This window comes from Molossus molossus, unplaced genomic scaffold, assembly GCF_014108415.1.
Source record: "Molossus molossus isolate mMolMol1 unplaced genomic scaffold, mMolMol1.p scaffold_m16_p_1, whole genome shotgun sequence".
Classification (NCBI taxonomy): Eukaryota; Metazoa; Chordata; class Mammalia; order Chiroptera; family Molossidae; genus Molossus; species Molossus molossus.
In genome coordinates, this window is record NW_023425344.1 from 228,381,325 (window position 1) to 228,395,077 (window position 13,753).

Genomic DNA, 13,753 nt, shown 5'->3' on the forward strand with positions numbered 1-13,753 from the left:
GGTTATGGAAATAGGTCGGGGCCCAGTTGTAAAGGCCTGACATGCTTCAGGTCATCTGGTGAACAGCAGCCAGCCACTGGAGGTTTGGGAGCAGGGGAGCGACAGGATTATTATTATTTTTTTTAACTTTGATTGTGATTTGACCAAAAGCTTGGTATGATAGAATTACAACAAAGGGAAAACTGTTCAACATTACTAGAAGTGACTAGTTTAAAATCCTCCAGGAACCAACCTGACATCGGTGTCTATTGCTGACAGTCACGGCCTGCCTGTCTTTATCTGTTAGATTTATGTCTTAGAAAGGTAATTCTGATGGCCATGTGGAGAGTGGACTACAGTGGGGAGAGACTAGTGCTCGGGAAATAATGTCACAGATAAGAGGTATGCAGTGATAATACCTACTTACCATGTGACCCAGCAATCCCATGCATAGGTATTTACCCAAGAAACACGAAACCATATGTTCACACAAATACTTGTACATGACTGTTTTATTCATAATCGCCAAAGATTGGAAACAACACAAATGTCCATCATCTGTTGAATAGATAAATAAATTGTGGTATGTCCATAAACTGGAATACTACTCAGTAATAAAAGGAATGAACTATACGACGGATACATATAATAACATAGATAACCCTGAAAAGCACAATGCAAAAATGAAAGAAGCCACTTTCAAAAGGCTAAATACTGTATTATTTCATTTATTTCGCTTTTTGGAAAAAGACAGAAATTAGATCAGTGGATGCGAGTGCGTAGGGAGTGAGGATCGACTGCAGGGGGCACACGTTTGTGATAGAACTGTTCTTGATTGTGGTGGTGGTTAAACAACAACTATTCATTTGTCAAAACTCATCAAACTGCAGTTTAAAAGTGTGAATTTTATTATGTCTAAACATGTCTCAGTAATCGTGTCTTTAAACAAGAAACAATGATAGATGGATGAACCTCACGAACATGCTAAATTAAAGAAGCCAGACTCAAAAGGGTATATACTGCATGCTTCCATTTATATGAAATTTTAGAATAGGCAAAACTAACCTATGGTGGAAGAAATAAGAATGGTGATTGGGGACCATGGCCAGTGTGTCTCAGTTGGTTGGAGCGTCGTCTTGTACACCAAAAGGCCGTGGGTTCGACTTCTGATCAGGGCACCTCCCAAGTTGCGAGGTCAGTCTCCATTTGGGTTATGTATGAGAGGCAACTGATTTGTTTCTTTCTCCCATCCATGTTTCTCTCTCCCTTCCTCTCTCGAATCAGCAAACATATCCTTGGGTGAGGATTAAATAAATAACAAAATAAAAAAGAAAAGTGATTGGGGGTGTGACAGGGGAAGCAGGATATTTACCAGGGAGGAACACGAGGGACCTTTCTGGGGTGATGGAAATGTTCTGTGGATTGATATGAGTGTAGGTTACATGGATGTATTCAATTATCAAAATTCATCAAATTGTATACTTAAGATCTGTCTGTTTCCTTTTATGGAAATTAGACCTTAAAGGAAAATATAGAAGGCTGGATTAAAGAGAAATATAGAGAAAAGATTTGGTAGTATGTTGTATTAGGGAGGTGCTGAAGAGTGTTTCCACCTTTAGAGACTGATGCATGGGGTTACCATTTTTCAAGAGGAAGAATAATAGGAAGCCAACAGGTTTTGGGGAGAGGTAATGAGTTAGGTTTTGTGGAGTGTTGAGTACCCGTGGGATATCCTAATGAAGTTGTCTAGAAGGCAGTTGGAATTATGGATTTGGTGTTCAGGTGACATTTGACTAAAGATGTAGATTTGAATGTCATCATCATAATATTAATTGCAGCCATGAGAATTCATGTGATCACCCAAGAACAGAAGTAGACTTGAGAAGGAAAGAGACCTGAGGAAGCCACCCTGAGCAAACCTACCAGTGACTAGCTGGGCAGAAGAAAAGGAATGAAAGAAGGAGAGGAAGGAGGAGGAGAATCAGCAGAGAGCAGTGTCCTGGAACCAAGGGAGAAGAAAGATCCAATAAGTAAGGGATGGTCAGCAGCTTCAGATGCTTGGGCTTAGCAGTTAGGTGGTTTTGGTGACCATAGTGAGAACATCAATTACTAGAGAGCCAGAGCAGAAGCACATTCTTGTGGGTTGGGGAGTGAAGAGGCATTAAGAAAGTTAAGCAGCTGAGAGTAGTTTGCTTTTTCCAGAAGTTGCATTAAAGATATAGAGGTGCCCTGGCCGGTTTGGCTCAGCGGTTAGAGCGTCGGCCTGCGGTCCTGAGAGACCGGGGTTCGGTTCCCGCTAAGGGCATGTACCTCGGTTGCAGTTTGTCCCTGGCCCTGGTCGGTTGTGCGGGTGGCAGCCACTCGATGTGTTCCTTTCACATCGATGTTTCTCTCTCTCTCTCCCTTCCTCTCTCTCCCTCCCACTCTACCTGAACAAAGAATGGAAAAATGTCCTTGGGTGAGGATAAAAAAAAAAGATATAGAGGTAAGGGTGCTAATGTCAAGTAGGAAGTGGAGCCAGGCTTCTTCTTATCATTCACTAGTATAATTTTCAAGTTTGTTTTGATTTGGCTGGGGGCTAAGGAAATATTCCTCACCAAGGAAAAATTTCCTGAGGAAGCGTTGTTGATTAAGGAGGTAGCAACAGTCCTTTGAAAATACTTGCTTGCCTGTCGTGATGAAGACCACACAGAGGAACAAAGAAAGCAGTAGCTCAGAACTGGGAAAGCCAGCTGGCCTGAACCCTGCGGTGACCGGACACTGGAAGATCTTCTCTGGACGCTGCAGTTGTGAAACTCTAGACACTGCTGCTGAAACACACAGCATTGAAAGACGAGGTTTATCTCAGTACAGCCTACTTTTTAAAATTTTTTATCTTCACCTGAGGACCTTTTTCCATTTTTTGTTCAGATAGAGTGGGAGGGAGAGAGAGGGAGAGAGAGAGAGAGAGAGAGAGAGAGAGAAACATCGATGTGAAAGGGACACATTGAGTGGCTGCCACCCGCACCACCCAACCAGGGCCGGGGACAAACTGCAACTGAGGTACGTGCCCTTAGTGGGAACTGAACTGGGTCTCCCTGGACCACAGGCCGATGCTCCAACCGCTGAGCAAAACCGGCCAGGGCATCAGTACAGCCTACTTTTTAAAACCTTTACTGTACACAGAAAAGACCAATCACAGGTTAAGGGGTTATCAGGACTCTAGTAGTCTGCAAAGGAGCCAAATTATTTTTCTTAAGCCGAGCCAATAATTTTAAGAGGTAAGCCTGATACAGATGCTATCTTTTTACCTCATTTCTTTGCCCCAATTCCAGCCTCAGGTGAGCTGGGGTTTGGGCCATGCTTTAGCACTATCTATCACTGTCCCATTCTTAAATGGTAGTAGATCCAAGCCTGGTACAGGTACAGAAGTAGTTCAATTCAAAGCTGATTATGAGATTCTTTAACACTGACAGGCTTTACTCACCTGAGTAAAAATCCAGTTGTCATTGCCCTGGCCCACAGACCAATGAGTCGCGGGTTCGATTCCAGTCAAGGGTACATACCTTGGTTGCAGTTCATCCCCAGCCCTGGTCAGGGTCAGGGTCATACAGGAGGCAGCCAGTTGATGTGTGTCTCTCATATCAGTGTTTCTCTCTCTCTCTCTCTCTCTCTCCGTTTTCCTTTTCTCCCTCTCCCTCCCCCTTTCACTTTGTCTGAAGATAAATAGAAAACTATCCTCAGGTGAGGATTTAAAAAAAATTAAGTTGTCACTGTATACAGTGTTTTTTCTCTTTGGGTTATTTTTTTCCTTCCCAGATTATTAATTCTCAGCCTTTCAACTGATATTCTTGGAATCTGCCTCTTTGATTTGGGAAATAGTTAAGTAAATGTGTTGACTGATTAATGCAAGGTGTTGAAATAGTGGGTCTCATTTTTATTCTAATTTCAGTTTGTTTGTTTTTTCATTTGTGGCTGATTCTGCAAGTCTGATCAATATGTGGTTTGATTCTCATCCTGTTCCTCATACTATTATTATCAATAATAGTACCACTTTATGAAATAGTTGAATCCTGTGCCTCAGCTTTTAGAAATTGAAGATATACATATATATATATATATATATATATATATATATATATATATATAAAATCAGACTCACATTCTGTTCTCTCTTGCTTGTGTGATATTAACATGGACTTGTATATTTTGCAGTTTGGTTTTTCCTTTTAAATACCTTATTTAGTGCCATATCACAAAAGATTTTTCTCAGATTAAAAGGGGAATATTCTGCAGATGACTGAGACATGGACAACAAAGCTGGGGAGGGAGGGGGAGGAGGGTGTGAGGGGGAGAAGGGTGTCAGTGGGGGAAAAAGGAGAAACATCGGTAACAAACACGCGCGTGTGCGCGCACACACACAAATCTGTAATTTGTTACCAGAAGAAAATAGGTGAAGGACCTTTCTTCTTTTTACATTTTTAAGTATAACTAATATATGATTTTGGGGTAGTTACATGAAGGTGAATCCCAACTCAGACTCTTATAGTTTGTAATTATTTTTACAAATTAAATGGAATCCTAACTAAGTACTAGAGAAGCCAACTCTCTCATGAAACATTTTCCAAGAGAAAATATAAATATGAATGTCTACCTGAATCCATATGACATAAATAGGAATTCTGGATATAGGTTTACTGAGCATATAGCTGTTGACAAGTGGTGATTAATAAAGAGCATAAGAGAAACCAAAGGATGCTAAAGAAATATCAGAGAAAGAAATGACTTCCCCAGGTTTCACGGTGAATCAGTGGTAGGTCATGAGGAGGATCCCGGTGTCTGGATTCCCAGTCTAGGGTTCTTGGTAACACACCGGACTTCCTGTGTTCTAGAAGAGAGTCTTTGGCACCGTCTTTTCAGAAGCCTACGTTTATTTCTCTGCGTTTGAGAGGATTGAGAAAGGGAAAATCTTTCTTGTAGTAAAGAAATTTGTTTCAAAATGAATTTCTGGAAACTACTTGGTTGTGTTTTGTGGGTGTGAGCAGTGGTGTGTGACCTCTGGTCAAACTGTAAGGAGGCTAGTGTTCTCTCCTAGAAAGAAGGTATAAACAGTTTATTTGAGGAACAGAGGGGGATGTTTGGGAATGAGTGGGACTTCTGAAAGTCTGATATATTCTATATATGTATACCAAGGAAGACTGTGGAGAGTCATGCTTGTTAACCTCCAGAGTCAGGCTACTCTCCATGTAGAACTCAGGGAAATCAATAGAGTAGATGGGAAAACAGTGGAATTTTACAGCATCATTTTCTCATTATCTCTAGAGCCTGATTAATTTCTCTTGAACTTGCAAGATTCTCTGCTTCTGCTTCCACTTATTATTTATACTCAGCAAATTTCTAGGCCTGTGATGGGAGCTGATTGGATTGAATCCTCCAGATCTTCGTTTGGCCATGACATGGAAAATGATCTTGTGTATTGTGTTGTTGTATTTCTAGAACTCTATGGCTTTGATGTGCTCATTGATTCTACTCTGAAGCCATGGTTGTTGGAAGTGAATCTCTCTCCTTCTTTGGCTTGGTAAGTAGACTGACTGTTCCATCTACTAGAAAAGGAGAAACCTCTAGTAAATGTCACTTAAACAATTTTATTTTTTTGGTAATTTCTCTTGGTACTAGGTGATTTCTTTCCCTAGTTATTAGATAGAGATGTCTAGAATTTCTAAATTTGGGAGATTTGTGGTATGTTGTCAAAGTCCAAATGGCAACCATGGATCCCTATATTACTAGTCAATTTATACTCTATGGCTTTTAAAGGATGGTTCTTGCATTCGTTTTTATCCCCAGTTTTCTCTCTCTCTTTTTCTCTCTTAACTTTATAATTTTCTACTAAGGCTAAAGAAATACATGTGGTATTATATTTCCTTTGTTATGAAAGGACTCAAACCCACATATACTTTAAAGATGTAGAGCTGGGCCTAGGGTAGTATAGATAACAGCTGGTCCTTTTGCCCTGTCCATGTCCTGGTATTCACCCAAGATTAAAGTCTAAAAACTTTCATAATTTAGAACAATTTTTAACCTGTCTGTTATTCAGAAGAAGGAAAGAAACATATTTTTCAACACCAAAGAAGATTCTGCTTATATTTGCAGATACAGCAGAGTTTCTATTAGTTATATGCTTCTCTAAACAGCTAGAGAACCCTGGAGATTTATTTCAGAGACCACCCAGCTGCTGCATTTTTAAGGATGAGCAATGTTGGCAAAATGCCAAGCAATCAAAGGCAGACAGGTGGACTGCTTTGAGGGGTGGGAGTTTGGCTTAGTCCCAGTAGTCAGGTGTGGAGCTACACTTTTGTTCAGTCAGCTTTTATTGGATTGCCCGGCGAGGTACATCATGCGGTGTTAGAGATCCCCAGAATGAGGTGTTTGGTCCTGCAGCCAGTCATCTGGTTCATGGAGAAACACAGCAGCACAGCCAACATGGCAGTTCCCGCCACACGGAGGCCCCCAGTCTCTGTTGGTTCTGTTTCCATGCAGGATCCTGCTGCATCATATGGTGATATTTTGGTGTAACTTGTATTTATTTTGCCCTTGTTTGTAAGCCTGTAAGCTTAAGAAGATTGTTTTAGAACAGAGAATGAAGCTTTAAAAAATGTACAGAGATAGCCAAGGTTTCTTCTCTTGCTTGGGACTATGATTTGACTATTGCATCAGTAAAAACTAATTTGAATGGTGGGCACCTCATAAAAGAGCATATTAAAAGTCTGAACCGCTAAAATCCACAGTGATAATGAGGCAGTATTTTTGACTTATGCAAAATTTGAATTGCACAAGACCTTCTGGAATAAAAGGGTTGCATGTCAGGGAATCAACGTGCTGGGCCTGCCTTTCAGAGGATGGGTTTAACACCGCGTGTTTTTTGCCAGATTTCTTTTTTTTCCCCATGGATTGAGGTGCTTTATGTGTTGCTGCTCATCAACATTTGGAAGCTTTGTTACATTGAGGCCCGTTAGGGGCAGCTATAATTTACCCTATAAAATTATCGATTGCTCTTTTCTTTCTCTTTTCTGGTAGTGATGCACCTCTGGACCTAAAGATTAAAGCCAGTATGATTTCAGATATGTTCACTGTTGTAGGTGAGTAGTGGTGTTTTCTGGAAATGCACGTAGAAGATCCCAGAGCATCCGTTTTGTCAGGCTCTACAGGTGTTGCCAGTTGGCAGTTCCCAAGCCATGCTGGATGTTTTGTACTAAAAAATTATATTTTCAGGGAAGTGTTTATGTGTTTCTACTCCCCCTGGCTCCATCCTGTCCTGAGGTTGAACCACAACCAGGGCTGAGACCTAATTCCTGGGCACAGGAATTATGAACTGAGGAAGAGAATTAAGCAAAGATCCGGAGAAAGTAAATTTTTCTCAGAGCTGACACAGTGAAATCCGCTGAAGATGCTTTGTTACAAAGGAGACTGGCTATATTTCTGCTAGACAGTCTCCACTGGTGTCAACATGATCTTCTCTAGCAGTTATAACTGAAGCAGTTCAAGGAAGAAATCCCTTTTTGAGTAGATAAACCAAAACTTTGGAATGAATATGGGCAGTCAGGTGGGTATGTTGTGGGTTTGTTGGTGTGTTTTTTTAAGTACTTTAAAAAGACATAATAAAATGTATTTGAAATGAACTAGTACTTGGTGTACCAATAAAAGCTATGAACTTAGGTACTCTATTCTCCTTGGGTGGGAATCTGTTTCCTTTTAGGATGTAAGTGAAATTAGCCCAAGCCTAATTGCTTAAGCCATGGAAAGGCCATGAAGCTCTTTTTTGTTGTTGTTGATTTTTAAAAATTGAATTAATTGGGGTGACATTGATTAATAAAATTATATAGGTCTCAGGTTTACAATTCTGTAATACAGCCTCTGTATATTGTATTGTGTGTTCACCATCCCAAGTGAAGTCTCCTTCCATCGCCATTTATCCCCTTACAAAGCTCATTTTGAAAGTTGCCAGTGGAGCATACTCAGTTTTAGAAGTGGATCCTCCAACAGGACAAGACTGCTCACTTGCTTCTGTATTCTCTAGGTAAAAACATTATTTTCCAGACACCGTCAAGGGAGCCACTTTAAAATAATTTGTATTAACAACTGTGTTTTTAAACGGCGGTTTGCACCTTTGCGCTCAGGTTCATTAAATTGCACATCTCTTTTCCATCAGAGCCACAGTTCAGCTCCCCGATGAGGAGGTTGACTTAGCTGTATGTTTCCTTTCTTGTCCTCCCCAGTTATGGTGGCTGGACGTACAAGCAGAATGTGCGTATGGGAGAGTCATGTCTAATCCTCTTGAGGACGGGTCTCTAATATTTATGACATTGAAACTGGGCTAGTACATCTGAAGAGAAGGTGCAGCTAAACCTCCTGATTTCTTAGAAAATGGCAGGTTTTAATGTTTCTTATTCTCCATTCAGGATTTGTGTGCCAAGATCCTGCCCTACGGGCATCAACCCGGCCAATTTATCCCACCTTTGAGTCTTCCAGGCGAAACGCTTTCCAGAAACCTCAGGTAAGCAAATTCAGCATCAGGGAGCCCTAAGGAGGCTTACTGGAAGTTGGCAGCCAATGTAAATGAGTGAGTCGAAGCTCCATGGATATGAGGTCGCTCAGAGCAGGAGGATTTGGGGATCATTCTAGACAGGAGGCAGTTATATTCATCTGTGGCTACTAGCTTATGCTTTCAAACAAACTTACTGTCTGCTTTTTGTTTTTTCTTTTCTTTTGACTTCTTTTTCATTATCTTTCCTTTTTATTTCTTTCTCCTTTTATAAATTGCTCTCTTTTTTTCCCTCTGAAATTGATATGCTCATAAATAAGGCACAGAGAGAGAGTCTACACATCCCTGGTCATTACTGTGTCACCTTCTTTTTGATCTTCACACTAGTTTCATAAAGATACTCAATCAAAATAATATCATCCTCCGAGTAAATCTCTTTAAAAGGATCCTCAGTGGTGATGAGGTGTTGACTGGGGTTAAATGAGATAAAATGCCTATGAAAACCTGTGCATATCTGACACATCATTTGATCAAGTGCTGCTCCAGTTTTTGTGTTTTTGTTCCAGTTACACCAATCAGCTAATCATTCTATTCATTTCATCATCTAATCAGTTCCTGCCTGTCTAGACCTGGCTAGTTTCCACTTGTTTCTTTGAATTTAACATTTTTTCTTATCTAAAAGGTCCATGTTCCTCCTCTCTTCCCATCCCGATGAGCTCACCTGCTCAGAAGTTTGGAGATTGTTTTTATTAAATCCATCTCACTGTGTCATTAACTTTACTTTTCATTTCAGTATTATTGTCTGTTGCATTGTTTTGCATTCATTATTTTGTTGCTTTTAATTTGTCCAGTTCTTTTGTGCTGGATTATAAACTCTGTGAAGGCAGAAAGTGCTTCTTCTCCTTCCCCTTCTTCCCCTTTCTCTTCCCCCACCTGCACTGTAGCCCTCCATTGATCCCTTTCTCCTTCCTTCTCCTCCCACTCCGCCACCTCCTCATCCTTTAGCTTGCTGGTCTTGTTTAGAGTAATGCTATTTCTCTTTGCCATGCTCACACAGATAGATAACTTTTCATTATAACATAACAGGTTTTGCAAACTCAAATGCCTAGAGGGGCTATAGGCAGACAGTGGAAATGAGGAAATAGGGTCAGGTAAGACTGATGTCACTGCAGGAAACTGGGGACTGTGTGCCTCCCATAAAAGGGGCACCTGTTTTGCTATGTGCTCTAGCTGATCATTGCCATCTATGAATGTGTGCCAAGTGTCATCAGATTTTCCTGCTGTCAAGAGGAATCAGAAATCTTATTTTAAAATATTGGCAACTAGTTCATTTAAAAAAAAACACAACAACTTTGCAGACCAAACAGAATATGCCTTTGCACTGGATTCGGTCTGTGGGCTGCCTACCTGAGACCTCCTGCTCTAGCGAGTGTTGTGATGTGGAACAGGGTGTGCTGTATTTAAGGGGTATTATCTTGGATTAGAAGTAAAACCAGATAACAGAGTTGTACTTGATCAGTACATCATCACAGATCAAAGGGTTTTCTTTAATTTTTAATAAGGAAAAGTAGAGGATTAACCTAGGTGTACCAGGGAAACTACATTTAAGCAGTCACCTTTTGCAAATTATTTTCTGCAGTGTCTGTGGCAAGAGCCACAGGATTTTGTATAAAGTATTGTGAATATTTCTGTATAGCTTTACCAGAGTTTCTGCCAAGTTTCACTCTAGGGGTAGCTGTATGTCAATCTTGGATGAATTGATCCCTTTTCTTAGCTTATCTGTCAGCTTCTATTGGTGACTCTGCAAATCATAGAGAATTTATCACCATTTGTTTTCCTACCTGGAGATAATGGCATGACTTCATCCATAAGCAGCCCACAGGACTTTTTGTAAAGGCTAAAGAAACTAGAGAGTAGGGTTTTTTTGCACACTGTGTGAAACACATTTATCAGGAGGACTAGTTAACTTCAAATTCTTCAGGACTTGACAGTAGGATGGTGACCTCGTGGTGAGAAGACAAAACTGAAATAGGTATACTGTAAGAGAAAGAACCATGAAAAGTAATAAATGCTCTCATTTTTCAAGCACAAAGTGTAGGTCTCTTCCTTTTTGATTTTTGCATGGAGATAATCTTTTTGTTTTTTATATCATAGGTTAGGAGTTAGAAAATATAGGCACGTTAGGAGAAGATAAGGCTTTATTCCATTTTTCTGTCTTTTGTAGCGTCCAGTATCTGCACAGTTTCATTCATCAAACGCTAAGCAGGTAAGTTCTGGATCATTTGGAGACTTCATTCAAATTTTTATTTCCATTTGCCAAATGGAAAGCCTTTTAGCTTTACTCTTTCATAGTACATATTTTTTGCACCTGCTTTTTGAACAGTTTAATAACATACACTAGAATATGTGAAAATGAATGCACGGAGGTCTTTGGCTGTAGGACCTGAGCGCAGAGGCTGCAGGGTTGTACGAACCCTGTTTTCCAATAGTGATTATGCTGTGATGGAGGCAGTCGGGTTTAAGTGATGAGCAGTGTTCAGAGGCATAGCTTTTGTTTCAACCAAACGATTCCAGAAAGGAAATGTCATAGTTCACAAATAACCTTTCTTTTGTTCAGACATCTTAGGAAAAATACTGTTGTCAGTAGATAAATACTGGAAACGTTTTCACACTGGGTATTGGGCTGTATTGGAGATTCTTAACAGATGACATTTTTTATATGTAGTGATTTTCAGTTTTATGACCCTTAGGAACTCTTGCCATAATCAATGTCTCCGATGCTCCCTTTAAACCAAAGACAAATATTTTATCTCTATCTCTTAGTGATCAGCAGCCACGCTCTTATTGTTCTTGTTGGCAGTACTTGAGAAGAACTGTCAGTTTCTTCCATGAAGGTTTTTTAAAGCATCTTTTTGAAGTGATAGGGTAGCAGCGAGGGTTCTGCTCCTGCTGTTCGATGCTTTGACATGAGGGATGTAGATGTTCATACATGAGTGCACCACTGGCAGTCATTAGCCAGCAAGCTCCAGTATATTAATTTTGATATTTGTACTCTCTCATGCAATTTCTGGCTAGCTCAGAAGCTTGAATTGTAACTTTCTTAGCTACTGTTTTTGATATAGTGATTTACAAGGTTTATATGTATCCAAGAAATGAAAAAAAAAACTTACTGGTTGTCTAGTATTTGATAACTGGGTAATGTAGTTCTGTAATATGCCTTTTGATGTTTAGTTGGTAGAATTCTAAACTCTGTAATATTTAGTGTTTTATATATATCTAACAAGTACTTAAGTGTTCTAGCTGCTTTTTATGACAAACAACCTCTCTCCCCCAAATCCAAGGCTGTTGACTTCAGAGAGCTTACATTCTAAATATCTCTTAAATTAATCTATTTAATCTATTAAGGAGAACATTAAAAGTACTGTTTCACTTCAGCTGGTGTGGCTTACTGGTTGAACATCAGCCCCTGTACCAAGAGGTCGCTGATTCCTGGTCAGGACACATGCGCAGGTTGTGGGCCCAATTTCCACTGGGGGGCGTGCAAGAGGCAGCCAGTCGATGTTCTCTCTCCTCGATGTTTCTGTCTCTCTCACCCTCTCACTTCTTCTCTCTAAAATCAATAAAGAAAAAAAATAAGTACTGTTTTATGGCCTTCTGAATTTGCCTCCAAAGAAATATCTCTGATATGCAATTCTAACCTTTTTCTCTTTACCCTTTTTAACTCTAGTACATCTGCTCCATTGCTGAGAGTGCCATAGGTTGCGGTAGCCTGTGGATGAGCAAGGCCTCTCTCTAGTCGTTACGTCTCTCAACACTGCTAACGTGACATACAGCCTTTGCGGTTTATTCAGCCAGCTTTATACATGTTGAATTCTTTGCCTCTTATTTTTCTTTCCAATGTTCTACTTTGTCACTGTCTTTCTGTTAATGAGACACTCTCACCTCCACAGTAGTTTAGTCAGAACTCAGTAAAAAAGAAAAAAGTCTCTGCTCTGGCCATTTAGACTGTCAAGTTCTCTTTTTCTACTGCTGTCAGATTGTGAAGTCAGAGTTCTTTGCCTATATTGGTTGTCTATTTTTTAATCCATTATCTCTTTCTACATTTCTTCCTTCCTTTGAATTCTGTGGTTCAGATTTTCCACTCACCAGAACTTACTTTTCAGTGTTCCAATGCAGGCTTGGTTTTATGGAAAGAACATAGACTCTAGAGTCAGACCTGGGTTCAAATTTGCTCTGCTAATAACTTAACTGTCAGATCTTGGACAAGCTCCCTTAAGTCTCAGGCTCACTTCCCACATCTGTCAAGTGAAACTAATAATACATACATGGAGTTATGGTGAGAAAGAAATGATAAAATACAGGTAAAATATTTAGGATAGCTGTGGACACATAATTTACCCTCAGAAGATGTAGACCCTTTCACACTTTTGAATCTATTGATTTTCGTTAACCCATTCCATAATATCTGGTGTTTTTCTGATATTCATTTATCTGTAGTTATGTTTTTCACATTTGCTGTTATCTACAAATGCAAATACATTATTTTATTATTTATTTATTTATCCATCCTCCCAGAAATTAATGAAGATTCTAAATAATGCTCACAACCCATTTTGGAAATCACTTCCTAACTTGATTCACTGCTATTTATCATATCCTACAGTTATGTCTTTTAACTGTTTTTAGTTTTTGTGGGTATATTTTATTGATTGTATCATGACATTAAGCGCTGATTGGAAACATAATTTTGAGTAAAAATTCAGCGAAATTTTTACAAATGCTTCTGTAAAATCCAAAGGCATTAATTAACTCTATTTGCTGTCTTCCCTTTTTGGTAATTTTGTCCTAAAAATCAAAATTTTAAAGCATGTTTTAACATAAAACAGTCTCCATGCTTCCATATTTCATGAGCCCATTAAACTAAATGTTTATGGATTTTTTCTTTTAATGTTTGTTCCATTATTTTACTTGGGATTCAAGTTAGACTTACCAGGTGGTGATCACCAGGAACATACTTACCACATTTTTGAAGATTGGTACCTCACCTGTTTTTTTATAACCCTCTGGTACCTCCTCAGTTCTTCAGGATTTTTTAAACATACTTGTAAGTGGTTTTGGTAAGTTTTTGTTAGTTTGTTTGTTTTTAAAGCCAGTTCCCTTAATGAGACGGTGCATGTCTCTCAGACCTGCTGACGCACATTTATTCCCAGTTTCCAGATGTTGCATATCTCCTTTTCACTGTGACACAAATATGCT

General features: G+C 39.5%; 1 protein-coding gene across 1 annotated transcript in view; it reads left to right on the top strand.

The window, feature by feature from the left end:
* TTLL5 (tubulin tyrosine ligase like 5) overlaps positions 1-13,753 on the top strand; it is a 289,229-nt gene that overhangs the window by 60,968 nt on the left and 214,508 nt on the right. Inside the window, exons 13-16 of the mRNA XM_036262547.1 lie at positions 5,455-5,536; positions 7,033-7,094; positions 8,415-8,509; positions 10,722-10,763. Of these exons, the coding sequence (XP_036118440.1) occupies positions 5,455-5,536; positions 7,033-7,094; positions 8,415-8,509; positions 10,722-10,763 (281 nt within the window). The remainder of the gene's footprint in view (positions 1-5,454; positions 5,537-7,032; positions 7,095-8,414; positions 8,510-10,721; positions 10,764-13,753) is intronic.